At 33.1% G+C, this 14,543-nt stretch overlaps 3 protein-coding genes across 3 annotated transcripts; 2 read left to right on the forward strand and 1 right to left on the reverse strand.

Annotated features, from left to right (window-relative positions):
* Positions 1-10,072: 10,072 nt before the first annotated feature.
* LOC663779 (uncharacterized protein) lies at positions 10,073-12,235 on the forward strand. The gene is made up of 8 exons (XM_969814.5): positions 10,073-10,560; positions 10,612-10,783; positions 10,831-11,065; positions 11,112-11,314; positions 11,359-11,504; positions 11,550-11,669; positions 11,716-11,865; positions 11,916-12,235. Exons 1-8 carry the CDS (start codon positions 10,444-10,446, stop codon positions 12,153-12,155), a joined length of 1,383 nt encoding a protein of 460 aa, XP_974907.3. The 5' UTR covers positions 10,073-10,443; the 3' UTR covers positions 12,156-12,235.
* A 315-nt stretch (positions 12,236-12,550) lies between these two features.
* On the forward strand, positions 12,551-13,450 carry LOC663790 (ciliary microtubule associated protein 1A). The gene is made up of 2 exons (XM_969825.5): positions 12,551-12,705; positions 12,752-13,450. Exons 1-2 carry the CDS (start codon positions 12,687-12,689, stop codon positions 13,432-13,434), a joined length of 702 nt encoding a protein of 233 aa, XP_974918.1. The 5' UTR covers positions 12,551-12,686; the 3' UTR covers positions 13,435-13,450.
* On the reverse strand, positions 13,183-14,287 carry LOC100141815 (uncharacterized protein). The gene is made up of 2 exons (XM_008197634.3): positions 13,708-14,287; positions 13,183-13,659 (listed from the first exon to the last, which is right to left on the reverse strand). Exons 1-2 carry the CDS (start codon positions 14,111-14,113, stop codon positions 13,457-13,459), a joined length of 609 nt encoding a protein of 202 aa, XP_008195856.1. The 5' UTR covers positions 14,114-14,287; the 3' UTR covers positions 13,183-13,456.
* Between the last annotated feature and the right edge of the window lie 256 nt (positions 14,288-14,543).

A 14,543-nucleotide genomic window follows, 5' to 3' on the forward strand; every position in this document is an offset into this window, starting at 1 on the left:
TACTGTATTTAAAATGTATCACTCAAAATATCATTTTTCAACACCGCATTTAAAGATTTTAATTGCAATTAAGTTTTATGAAATAAAAAAATACGAAACAGCAATAAAATACACCTACCTTCATATCGCTTCCACGTTGGCAACCGTTTGTAGCATTAAAAAAAATAATAAAAATGAAACCGAAAAAAAAATGTTTATTTGCATTAAATTTTGAGCTAGCCACTTTCATTCATTGAAATTAAAGACAAAACTATTACGTGGCAATAAATTATTTGAGTGTTTGACTTTATTTTTAGTTACTGTATTTAAAATGTATCACTCAAAATATCACTTTTCAACACCGCATTTAAAGATTTTAATTGCAATTAAGTTTTATGAAATTATTGGTTTGTGAAATAAATAAATACGACACAGCAATAAAATACACCTACCTTCATATCGCTTCCACGTTGGCTACCGTTTGTAGCATTAAAAAATAATAATAATAATGAAACCAAAAAAAAATGTTTATTTGCATTAAATTTTGAGCTAGCCACTTTCATTCATTGAAATTAAAGACAAAATTATTACGTGGCAATAAATTATTTGAGTGTTTGACTTTATTTTTAGTTACTGTATTTAAAATGTATCACTCAAAATATTACCTTTCAACACCGCATTTAAAGATTTTAATTGCAATTAAGTTTTATGAAATAAATAAATACGACACAGCAATAAAATACACCTACCTTCATATCGCTTCCACGTTGGCAACCGTTTGTAGCATTAAAAAATAATAATAATAATGAAACCAAAAAAAAATGTTTATTTGCATTAAATTTTGAGCAAGCCACTTTCATTCATTGAAATTAAAGAAAAAATTACGTGGCAATCAATTATTTGAGTGTTTGACTTTATTTTTAGTTACTGTATTTAAAATGTATCACTCAAAATATCATTTTTTCTACAGCCGTCAAAAAATCGTGACATTTATGCATGGTTACCTATGCGCGAAGTTTGACGTTTTTTCACTGTGAAAAAATATTATTTTTTCACGGTTTCACAGTGAAAAAATAATATTTTTTAACTGTGCAGGCAACTCGATTTTTCAGATCATTTTGTTCCAACTTATTTCTGTTACAATTTTAGTAACACGAAAAGACATCAACAGCAACCGAAATGAAGAGACGGATCGATAATGAGAGGTAGTTTTAAAGGTTTTATAATTATACAGAACAATATTACAAAACAATAATAATAGATATTTACTTTGACATATGAAAATTAAATGTGCATGACGAAAACGTGCCCCCGTTTATCCCCAGAGGCCTGAGTGAAGACGCTTGTAAATGAAAGTTATTTTCGCCATTAAAAGAAGCCGATGTAGAAGGTTGAGTGATTTTGTTTTCTTCTGTGGAGGAAGAAGGTTGAATTTTATTGGCAATTTCAATTTTATTATTCAAAGAGTCCTCGATGTAACTTTCTGCCACTGTGCTGCTTCTCCAGCCCCCATGACGTTTAATTGAAATTAGATCACCTCCAGCATTCGCCAAAAGAGTGGCAGAGCTTCTTCTGAAGCAGTGACCAGTATATTTTTTAGGTTCGTCTTTGTTAAGCCACTTTGCAATCAAACTTGGTATCTCTCCGATTTTGTTAATTCCAACATTTTGATTCACACATTTTCCGTTGGTATACTTTAAAAATAAACGGTCACTAGTCGCCCGTGGAGGCCGCAAAGCTCTATATTTTCTGACAATTTCTATATTTTCTAAATTTGAAACAGTAAATATTCGTTCGCAGTGGGTTTTTGTATCAGGCACCTTCACAATTAAGACAGACTGTTTATCTTCTATGTCAGTTAGCTTCATTTTAACTAATTCTTCACGTCGAAGGGCTCCCGATATACCCAAAATTAGCACAGTCTATAAATAAAACGAGTTGTTTTGATTTGTATTACACTAATATGATAAGTTTACCTTCATCAGTAAATATATCTTGTCATCTGCTTCATTAATAAACTTGCTAATGTCTTCTTTGTCTAAAATTTGCGACTTCTTGCTTCTGTAACCTACGCTTTTGCTTTTCAGGTAGGGCACTAACTTCGGAAACTTACGTGTATCGATATTCTCTTTAACGTTTAAGGTGGCTTTCAACATCGCATAAAGGGCCCAGAGTGTTGGTGGCTTTAAGGTGGTAGACTTTTCTTCCAAATACGCCAACAAAACATTTTCCGTTACTTGATCAATCTTTTTCATAGAACACCACTGCCGAAACTGAAGATACGTTTTTTCGTACTGCGGTCTTGATTTAGCAGGCAAAAGATTCGACACTGCCGCGCTTGCAATTGCATCTATTTCGTTTTCGCTGCTAAAATCCTTCACACTTCTTCAACAAAAATACCTATTGTGACAAATTTTTCGCAACTATCACTTTTATTTATCATCGTAACCATGCAAGCAACTCGATTTATCAGACCATTTTGTTCCAACTAATTTCTGTTACTTTTTTCTTCATCTGGAGGCTGTAGAAAAAACGTTGTTTGTATTTCGTGGCGAAATTCATGTTTTAATGGCGCCTTCGAATGTCTTTTAGGTCTCGACCTGGCGGTCTCGACTAAAATAACATTCTCAGGCGCCATTAAAAAAACACTCATTTCGCGCACTTAATACAAAAATTACTATTTCAACACCGCATTTAAAGATTTTAATTGCAATTAAGTTTTATGAAATTATTGGTTTGTGAAATAAATAAATACGACACAGCAATAAAATACACCTACCTTCATATCGCTTCCACGTTGGCTACCGTTTGTAGCATTAAAAAATAATAATAATAATGAAACCAAAAAAAAATGTTTATTTGCATTAAATTTTGAGCAAGCCACTTTCATTCATTAAAATTAAAGACAAAACTATTACGTGGCAATAAATTATTTGAGTGTTTGACTTTATTTTTAGTTACTGTATTTAAAATGTGTCACTCAAAATATCACTTTTCAAAACCGCATTTAAAGATTTTAATTGCAATTAAGTTTTATGAAATAAAAAAATACGAAACAGCAATAAAATACACCTACCTTCATATCGCTTCCACGTTGGCAACCGTTTGTAGCATTAAAAAATAATAATAATAATGAAACCAAAAAAAAATGTTTATTTGCATTAAATTTTGAGCAAGCCACTTTCATTCATTGAAATTAAAGAAAAAATTACGTGGCAATCAATTATTTGAGTGTTTGACTTTATTTTTAGTTACTGTATTTAAAATGTATCACTCAAAATATCATTTTTCAACACCGCATTTAAAGATTTTAATTGCAATTAAGTTTTATGAAATAAAAAAATACGAAACAGCAATAAAATACACCTACCTTCATATCGCTTCCACGTTGGCAACCGTTTGTAGCATTAAAAAATAATAATAATAATGAAACCAAAAAAAAATGTTTATTTGCATTAAATTTTGAGCAAGCCACTTTCATTCATTGAAATTAAAGAAAAAATTACGTGGCAATCAATTATTTGAGTGTTTGACTTTATTTTTAGTTACTGTATTTAAAATGTATCACTCAAAATATCATTTTTCAACACCGCATTTAAAGATTTTAATTGCAATTAAGTTTTATGAAATAAAAAAATACGAAACAGCAATAAAATACACCTACCTTCATATCGCTTCCACGTTGGCAACCGTTTGTAGCATTAAAAAATAATAATAATAATGAAACCAAAAAAAAATGTTTATTTGCATTAAATTTTGAGCAAGCCACTTTCATTCATTAAAATTAAAGACAAAACTATTACGTGGCAATAAATTATTTGAGTGTTTGACTTTATTTTTAGTTACTGTATTTAAAATGTGTCACTCAAAATATCACTTTTCAACACCGCATTTAAAGATTTTAATTGCATTTAAGTTTTATGAAATAAAAAAATACGAAACAGCAATAAAATACACCTACCTTCATATTGCTTCCACGTTGGCTACCGTTTGTAGCATTAAAAAAATAATAATAATAATGAAACCAAAAAAAAAATGTTTATTTGCATTAAATTTTGAGCAAGCCACTTTCATTCATTGAAATTAAAGAAACAATTACGTGGCAATCAATTATTTGAGTGTTTGACTTTATTTTTAGTTACTGTATTTAAAATGTATCACTCAAAATATCATTTTTCAACACCGCATTTAAAGATTTTAATTGCAATTAAGTTTTATGAAATTATTGGTTTGTGAAATAAATAAATACGACACAGCAATAAAATACACCTACCTTCATATCGCTTCCACGTTGGCTACAGTTTGTAGCATTAAAAAAAATAATAAAAATGAAACCGAAAAAAAAATGTTTATTTGCATTAAATTTTGAGCTAGCCACTTTCATTCATTGAAATTAAAGACAAAACTATTACGTGGCAATAAATTATTTGAGTGTTTGACTTTATTTTTAGTTACTGTATTTAAAATGTATCACTCAAAATATCACTTTTCAACACCGCATTTAAAGATTTTAATTGCAATTAAGTTTTATGAAATTATTGGTTTGTGAAATAAATAAATACGACACAGCAATAAAATACACCTACCTTCATATCGCTTCCACGTTGGCTACCGTTTGTAGCATTAAAAAATAATAATAATAATGAAACCAAAAAAAAATGTTTATTTGCATTAAATTTTGAGCTAGCCACTTTCATTCATTGAAATTAAAGACAAAATTATTACGTGGCAATAAATTATTTGAGTGTTTGACTTTATTTTTAGTTACTGTATTTAAAATGTATCACTCAAAATATTACCTTTCAACACCGCATTTAAAGATTTTAATTGCAATTAAGTTTTATGAAATAAATAAATACGACACAGCAATAAAATACACCTACCTTCATATCGCTTCCACGTTGGCTACCGTTTGTAGCATGAAAAAAAATTAAAAACAACACCAATAAAAAAATCTTTATTTGCATGAAAATTACAACAAGCGACATAATTTTACGGCTGTAAAAAACAATCAACAATGTTATATTTAAGGATTGCTCTAATTGGTCAAATTAGTCAATGACTAATTTGTCCGGCAAGAACCACGTGGAGGTTTAGAGCATTCTTGCCAGGAAAAAAGGATATAAGGATGAGGTAACCAATGATTATTTGAAAATGAAGGGAATAAAGGAATTATTGGTTTGTGAAATGAAAAAATAGTACACAAAAATCAAAGTTTTTTCACTTGGCGTTAAATAAATGCTCTTACCTTTATACTGCATCTGCTACCATTTGTAGCAAAACCTAAAAAATAAATTAAAAACACAACCAACAAAAAAAATTAATTTGTAGGAAAGTTACAACAAGCGACATTAATAAATATTATACAGAATAAAGGATACAAAATACGGTATAATATATGGCACACAAGCTATTAAATTCAACACATCACAAGATAAAACGCAAAAAAATGCACCTACCTTCGTATGGCTTCTGCGTTGGCTACTGTTTGTAGCAAGACATTAAAAAATAAAAACAACACCAATAAAAAATCTTTATTTGCGTGAAAGTTACAACAAGCAACGTTTGTCAATATTAAACAAAATAAAAAATACACAATACGTTTTAATATGAGGCAATTCAAATTCAAAACTTCAGTAAATAAATACACCTACCTTCATATCGCTTCCACGTTGGCTACCGTTTGTAGCATTAAAAAAATAATAATAATAATGAAACCAAAAAAAAAATGTTTATTTGCATTAAATTTTGAGCAAGCCACTTTCATTCATTGAAATTAAAGACAAAATTATTACGTGGCAATAAATTATTTGAGTGTTTGACTTTATTTTTAGTTACTGTATTTAAAATGTGTCACTCAAAATATCACTTTTCAACACCGCATTTAAAGATTTTTATTGCAATTAAGTTTTATGAAATAAAAAAATACGAAACAGCAATAAAATACACCTACCTTCATATCGCTTCCACGTTGGCTACCGTTTGTAGCATTAAAAAAATAATAATAATAATGAAACCAAAAAAAAATGTTTATTTGCATTAAATTTTGAGCAAGCCACTTTCATTCATTGAGATTAAAGACAAAACTATTACGTGGCAACAAATTATTTGAGTGTTTGACTTTATTTTTAGTTACTGTATTTAAAATGTGTCACTCAAAATATCACTTTTCAACACCGCATTTAAAGATTTTAATTGCAATTAAGTTTTATGAAATAAAAAAATACGAAACAGCAATAAAATACACCTACCTTCATATCGCTTCCACGTTGGCTACCGTTTGTAGCATTAAAAAATAATAATAATAATGAAACCAAAAAAAAATGTTTATTTGCATTAAATTTTGAGCAAGCCACTTTCATTCATTAAAATTAAAGACAAAACTATTACGTGGCAATAAATTATTTGAGTGTTTGACTTTATTTTTAGTTACTGTATTTAAAATGTGTCACTCAAAATATCACTTTTCAACACCGCATTTAAAGATTTTAATTGCATTTAAGTTTTATGAAATAAAAAAATACGAAACAGCAATAAAATACACCTACCTTCATATCGCTTCCACGTTGGCAACCGTTTGTAGCATTAAAAAATAATAATAATAATGAAACCAAAAAAAAATGTTTATTTGCATTAAATTTTGAGCTAGCCACTTTCATTCATTGAAATTAAAGAAAAAATTACGTGGCAATCAATTATTTGAGTGTTTGACTTTATTTTTAGTTACTGTATTTAAAATGTATCACTCAAAATATCATTTTTCAACACCGCATTTAAAGATTTTAATTGCAATTAAGTTTTATGAAATAAAAAAATACGAAACAGCAATAAAATACACCTACCTTCATATCGCTTCCACGTTGGCAACCGTTTGTAGCATTAAAAAATAATAATAATAATGAAACCAAAAAAAAATGTTTATTTGCATTAAATTTTGAGCAAGCCACTTTCATTCATTGAAATTAAAGAAAAAATTACGTGGCAATCAATTATTTGAGTGTTTGACTTTATTTTTAGTTACTGTATTTAAAATGTATCACTCAAAATATCATTTTTCAACACCGCATTTAAAGATTTTAATTGCAATTAAGTTTTATGAAATAAAAAAATACGAAACAGCAATAAAATACACCTACCTTCATATCGCTTCCACGTTGGCAACCGTTTGTAGCATTAAAAAATAATAATAATAATGAAACCAAAAAAAAATGTTTATTTGCATTAAATTTTGAGCAAGCCACTTTCATTCATTGAAATTAAAGAAAAAATTACGTGGCAATCAATTATTTGAGTGTTTGACTTTATTTTTAGTTACTGTATTTAAAATGTATCACTCAAAATATCACTTTTCAACACCGCATTTAAAGATTTTAATTGCAATTAAGTTTTATGAAATTATTGGTTTGTGAAATAAATAAATACGACACAGCAATAAAATACACCTACCTTCATATCGCTTCCACGTTGGCTACCGTTTGTAGCATTAAAAAATAATAATAATAATGAAACCAAAAAAAAATGTTTATTTGCATTAAATTTTGAGCTAGCCACTTTCATTCATTGAAATTAAAGACAAAATTATTACGTGGCAATAAATTATTTGAGTGTTTGACTTTATTTTTAGTTACTGTATTTAAAATGTATCACTCAAAATATCACTTTTCAACACCGCATTTAAAGATTTTAATTGCAATTAAGTTTTATGAAATAAAAAAATACGAAACAGCAATAAAATACACCTACCTTCATATCGCTTCCACGTTGGCTACCGTTTGTAGCATTAAAAAATAATAATAATAATGAAACCAAAAAAAAAATGTTTATTTGCATTAAATTTTGAGCAAGCCACTTTCATTCATTGAAATTAAAGAAAAAATTACGTGGCAATCAATTATTTGAGTGTTTGACTTTATTTTTAGTTACTGTATTTAAAATGTATCACTCAAAATATCACTTTTCAACACCGCATTTAAAGATTTTAATTGCAATTAAGTTTTATGAAATAAAAAAATACGAAACAGCAATAAAATACACCTACCTTCATATCGCTTCCACGTTGGCTACCGTTTGTAGCATTAAAAAATAATAATAATAATGAAACCAAAAAAAAAATGTTTATTTGCATTAAATTTTGAGCAAGCCACTTTCATTCATTGAAATTAAAGACAAAACTATTACGTGGCAATCAATTATTTGAGTGTTTGACTTTATTTTTAGTTACTGTATTTAAAAAATAATAATAATAATGAAACCAAAAAAAATGTTTATTTGCATTAAATTTTGAGCAAGCCACTTTCATTCATTGAAATTAAAGACAAAATTATTACGTGGCAATAAATTATTTGAATGTTTGATTTTATTTATAGTTACTGTATTTAAAATGTGTCACTCAAAATATCACTTTTCAACACCGCATTTAAAGATTTTAATTGCAATTAAGTTTTATGAAATTATTGGTTTGTGAAATAAATAAATACGACACAGCAATAAAATACACCTACCTTCATATCGCTTCCACGTTGGCTACCGTTTGTAGCATTAAAAAATAATAATAAAAATGAAACCAAAAATAAATGTTTGTTTGCATTAAATTTTTAGCAAGCCACTTTCATTCATTAAAATTAAAGACAAAATTATTACGTGGCAATAAATTATTTGAGTGTTTGATTTTAATTTTATTTACTGTATTTAAAATGTGTCACTCAAACGCGATCACTAGTCACCGAATTGAAAATTTAAACCGGAAAATTTAGATTTGCTTGAGCACACGTCCGTTCGCGACAACAGCAAGTAACAAACTGAATAAATTGAACGAAACCGCACAATACACAATAATTTAAATAAACCAACTCACCCCTCTTCGCCTCGCCTCCCGCTCCCGCTCCCCATCTGACCCGTGCCGCTGCTCGCTGTCGACTGAAGCGCTCTCGCCGCCTGCGCCGCACACCTAACCTCGGGACACGTCACGGATGTGACGTCACATAAGTGTAAAACAGGTCATTACCAGAAATATTCACTGTCAAAATCCGTCAAATTTAGAAACATTCATACATAGAATTATTCAAAATAGAACAGCATTGATCTAGAAAAATTAATTATGACGAATGTATTTGCCTATAAACGTCTAAAATTATAAAAGTTTCGCATGCAGTCAATGGAAATATAAAAATGCATGTTTTTATTTAAACAGAAACTGGCAATGTGAAATTTTGGTGAGCAAATTAGTGGTATCGCAATGCGTATAGCCACATTGTTTGTTTGTTTCGTTTTGTTGAAAATTCGGTACGTTCCAAAAGTAGGGTTATGTTGTCACCCGAAAATGACAAAATTTACACTTTTATGAATTTGGTCTCCATCTCTGCCCTTTCAGAGCGTTATGATAGGATATTTAGGGTCGAAATCTCTACCTTTATTATGTGCTATTGCCAGATAAGGACAAAAGTTCAGAAAGTAGGGTTAGGGTGTATTATGCTCTCTTCTGAAGTGTTCAATTTTGACTTTAATGTTTTTTGTGTGCTTTTCTGCTCTTCTAGAGCGCTATTAATTATTATTGAACATGTTTAAGGACAGACAAATCTACCTTGAGTCAACGACATAAATTTCAGTGAGATTTATTGAAAAATGCACTTCTCGTGTCAACCTTTTCATGAAAAAGGTTTAAACGTTTATAAAGGGTATGTTAACGTGTGTTGTTAACTTTACCACGTAATAAAACATAAAGTATAACTTTTCTATAAAACCATTTTGCAAAATTCTTATTCATTATTTTTACTATTTTCCTCCTTTCCTGTAGTAACTGATTCGCCCTTCGGGGGCCACTCTAAATACTGTTTCCACCTTTTTTTTTCAGAGTATCGTTACATATGATTGTTATGTATACACTCATAACTTCTTTTTTACTTTACATTGGGACACTCAGTGGAGCTACCACCAGAAACAGCTTCCAAAGCATTGGAAAAAACATTTTTTATTGCATTCCATTCGTAAAAAAGTGAGGTTAAAAATTTGACAACTTGCGCACTAAAGTAGCTACCGCGCAAGCTACCGAAATACTTAATAACAGAATATGCCATAAAATTCGACAAATACAAAAAGCTGTCCACAATTTATATTTATTTGATAACATTAAAAAATCATGTTCGGACAAACACCCCTTATTCTATGCCCAACTAACAAAACAGTGTTCTCATGTCCTCTAACCCTAGTAAATTTTGGTTTAGATGCATCTGTTGGCAATAATCGCCCATCTGTCAATTTTTGGGGCACCTGTGTCGGGCACGCGCATAGACCCAGTGGCACGAAACACACTGTTCAATTTTCCAATCAAAAATATATTTTGCACCCGAAATACAAAATTTTCAGTTACTTGAATCAAAAAGTGGCTTCACTTTACCGATCTCAACACGCGGGTTTAATTTTTTGGTGGAATCACTAGCACTAAATTTTGAATTAACATTTCCTAAAATGGTATTGGTAATTTCGCAACAAACGTTCGACGAAGCCGTCCAAGAAAATATGAACGACCTTGGATTATCTCAAGAGGAGGCTGTTGCTGAAGCCATCGCCCAATTTGAGTCCCAAGTACTGTCTTTTTTTATTAATTTTTGTAATAACTATTGGTACAACTACTAGGGAGTTGACCTGAGTCAAATTATCACCGACCCTGAGTCTTTTCGAAACCTATCGGCCACTATCAAAAAGCTGGCAGAGTTCCAGGACAAAAGGCTGACCCCTGAGTGTATTGAACTCTTACACGCCTTAAAAAAAGAATGTGATAAGGGGCTCCCACACAGAATCCAAGCTGGTTTGTTCTTAATTTTATAAAGAAACGTAACAAAACTTGAATTTAAGGCAAGGACGGTGCTTACAATGTGATACTCGACATTCTCCTAAAATCTCACGCTCAAAAAGACATAACGGAGGCTGCAATCAAAACCATGGTGTCGCTGATGACCAAACAACCCGATCTTCTTGACGAGAGAGGTGTTTTGGTCATTTTGAGCAACCTGGACAAAGGCGAACCAGAAACCCAAAGATTTGTCTTAAAGTGGTGCAAAGAATGCTGTGTGATGCATGAAATGAACAGGTATATAGTCTCGGAAATGCAACAAATTGGCCAAATATTTTTCCAGACAAAAATTAATTGAGCTAAACATCGTAAATAAACTGTCCAAGCTTTTGAAGGAAGGAAATTCGCATATTTTGAGAGATACTCTCCTCGTTTTAAGAGCTTTGACTTTGGATGACGACGTCCGTGTAGAGTTCGGACGTGCCCACGAGCATGCACGTATTATAGCCACAGAGACGCTAACCCCTCTCATAGGATTGATTCAAAGTATGGCTGCGCACTCTAATTAATTTACTAATCTTTGCGTTTAGAATTCCAGGCTGAAGATATTCTCGTTAATGATTTAATTCTCACTCTGTCCGCTTTGCTTGTGCGAAACGAATTCTGCAAGCAAGTGGATGAAGTCGGCGGGATTGAACTAATCAGTGAAGTTGTGACTGCTTTTCTCAACAACGATGTAAGCCACAAACTTAGCAAAATCATTATTGAATCGTCATTGTAGAAAGTTGTGAGACAATGCTTCAAATTCCTCAAGGCCTTGGCTGGAAACGACGAGTGCAAAGTGCACATAATCCAAAAGGGCTTGGCCCCGATCATTTCAGACGCGCTGAACGCCCACCAGGTTTTTCCCCTCACTTAATAGCAACCAAAACTGAGAAATGTTGCAGGATAACGTCCCGACAGCAGTCGGGGGTCTGAGTTGCGTGGCAGCGCTGTGTCTCAGGTCCCCCGATAACAGCAAAGCGTTGTTTGAGGCAGCCTTACCCGAAGTTATAATCGCGATAATGAAAAAACACCCCAATGATAAATTGGTTCAGGTTGTTATTTGCCCCAATTTTCGTTAATTTTTTCAACTACTCAGATTTAGAAAACGGCAAGTTGGGCAATTCGTAACATGGTTTCGCGCAGTCGCTACCAAAATAGCCATTTCCTAGAGTTGGGTGTTGAAGAATTGCTTAAGAACAATTTGGTGAAATTTAAGGAGTTTGAGTACGACACCAAGGCGGCTTTAAGAGACTTGGAAGTTAAGGTGGACCTGAAGGAGGAGTGGACCGGAAAAGGCGGGAAAATTACTTCCGGGACCAGCTTATCCATGGATAGAAAATAATTTTTGCATTTACTACACAATAATTTATGCACCTAATTTAAGCTTTGTATAACAAGACTAATAAATTTTTCACATTTTTATCCCAGCCTCCTGCTTTGCCCTAATTGTCAGGAAACGCCAAGTGAATGCTTTAATTGTTACATAAAAGTAAAAAAAAATGGTTTGAACACAAATAGGTAACCACCGTTTCAACTTTTTAATTAATTCTACGACGTGCTAGAGAGTTGAAAAGAACCTAATTTACTGATATTTCTTTATCAAAAAAACTGAGTTGTTTAAGCGCTCGAAAAAAAAAACACTAATAAATTTTCAATCTATTTCAACGAAATTTTTGATATTTTTGAAGAAATTTTGTAAAATAATCTGCATTGAATTATCGCTCTTAAACATTTTTACCTCGGCCTCCTGTTTTGCCGTTAATTGTCGTCTGAAATGTCAAGTGACTTCTTTTATTTTTATTTACACATTTCAAACCACATTTCGCCCGACTTTTCCAAATTTCCCGTAAAAACTAATGCATAAAAATAAAAAATGGTTCGAACACAAATAGGTAACGACCGTTTCCGCTCGCCCCCTTCGCTGAGTTGGTTTTGCAGGTCCTGGGCCGGGCAAGTACTTGCTGCCGCCCCTAGTGGGATACAAGGACCATGACCCCAGCAAGTACCGCAACCCCCAGTACTCCATGGGCTCCAAACTGCCCCTAAGTCGCAAAGACTTGGGGCCGGGCCCCAAATACAACACCGAATACATGACAAACTACGGCAAAGCCCACCCGCCTGCCTACTCCCTGGCGTCGAGGCCCAACGCTTTGACCGGGTTCCAGGGGCCGGGGCCCGCGGCCTACGACCTGCAGAACGCCCCCAGAATGAAGGAGCCCCGGCCCCCGGCCTACTCAATGTCGTCGAGGCACCAGGCAGGGAAGGCTTTTGTCACGCCTGGGCCTAATAACTACGATATTCCGACCACGCTGGGGCCCAAAGTGCCCGATAAGCATGCCAATGGGGCCTTCAGCATGTCAGACAGATACAAGCAAAGCTCGAAGGAGCAATCGCCCGGCCCTGCCAAATACGACCCCACTTCGCCTAACGCTTACAAAAATAAACCGCCGGCTTATTCCATGTCGATTAAACACAAAGCGCTGCAGGATAGGGGCACCTACCCCGGCCCTAGCAACTACTACCCCAAGCTGCCGGGCAAAGGGGGATTCTCGTTCGGGCTGAAGACCGATAACCCGCCTTATATAACCCCAGATGATGACATGCCATGTGTAAACAAATAGACTATTTTTTATCCAAGAGTTTTTATTCTTTCATTATTGTGTTATTGGGTAATGTTTGTTGGTTTAAGTGGGGGCTATTGCGGTACTCAATTAAGGTCTTGACTAGTTTCTGGATAAAAGGGTGCTTAAATTTACCTTCAGTGCTGTCGAAAAACTCCTGCATTTTCTTTGGCGTGTTATCACGTTTTTCGTAATGAACGGCGGTAATTAGCAAATCTAAACGATCTGCAAGACACACAGTTACATCATTTCAAATTGTCAATCACAACTCACCTAAATCTTTGACAAATATTGCTTCAGGTGTCTCTTTGGCTTCGTACTCTTTGTAAAGCTTATAAATCATAGTGCCGATATCCTCCCCCAGGTGCGACGTGATTTCCTTCATTGCCTTGTCTTCCAGGGCGTGTTTCTTGTCTTCGGGGATGTTGTCATGGGGGGTTATATCCCCCACAATGCATTCGGCCAGGTCATGAACTAGGGCTAATTGTAAACACTTGAATCTATCCAAATTGGATTCGTCGCCTATTAGGAAGGTCATCATGCCCATTGCGTACATGTGTCCGGCAATTTGTTCGTGGTTTTCCACATTAAGAAGTGACCAACCCCTCCGGGAACTGTGTTTCAAGTTGTTCACCAGGTCCATGAATTTGAGCACACTTTCGGGATTCAAGGCTTCCATTTTACCACAATCACGAGACAGCAGTGGAAAGTTATAATTGTACTGAAGAGGTGGAACTTTTGTTTGTATTACTGAGGATTTTGAGTGAGGTTAGAATAACCTAGAATGTTTTGACAGCACTTTTTCAGATGTTTATGTACAGACGATACCCAAAGAATGGTACAGGCCGCGGCACAGACTGAACCAAAAGCAGTACACACAAGTCCGATTTTTTGTTTTGGACCATTTTTCAAAAATATTTTTGCAAGTCCTATATTTTGAGAATGGTTCAAGGTTTATAGCGTCATGAGTTTTTGGATCTATTTATCTGATAACCGATATTTTATAAAGTTTTTATTAAATCAAAAATGGTAGACGAAAGTGGAAGCTTGCGGAAGATCCCAAAAGAACAATTTTAATTAATACCCACGCAAGTAATTATTTGTCTCTA

This window comes from Tribolium castaneum, chromosome 3, assembly GCF_031307605.1.
Source record: "Tribolium castaneum strain GA2 chromosome 3, icTriCast1.1, whole genome shotgun sequence".
In the NCBI taxonomy this organism is placed as follows: Eukaryota; Metazoa; Arthropoda; class Insecta; order Coleoptera; family Tenebrionidae; genus Tribolium; species Tribolium castaneum.

Coding starts and splice junctions, on each gene's coding strand:
- LOC663779 (XM_969814.5), top strand. CDS start 10,444: ATGGTATTGGTAATTTCGCAACAAACGTTCGACGAAGCCGTCCAAGAA. Junction 10,561..10,611: donor TCGCCCAATTTGAGTCCCAA/GTACTGTCTTTT, acceptor TACAACTACTAG/GGAGTTGACCTGAGTCAAAT. Junction 11,066..11,111: donor GTGATGCATGAAATGAACAG/GTATATAGTCTC, acceptor ATATTTTTCCAG/ACAAAAATTAATTGAGCTAA.
- LOC100141815 (XM_008197634.3), bottom strand. CDS start 14,113: ATGGAAGCCTTGAATCCCGAAAGTGTGCTCAAATTCATGGACCTGGTG. Junction 13,660..13,707: donor AATATTTGTCAAAGATTTAG/GTGAGTTGTGAT, acceptor TGTGTCTTGCAG/ATCGTTTAGATTTGCTAATT.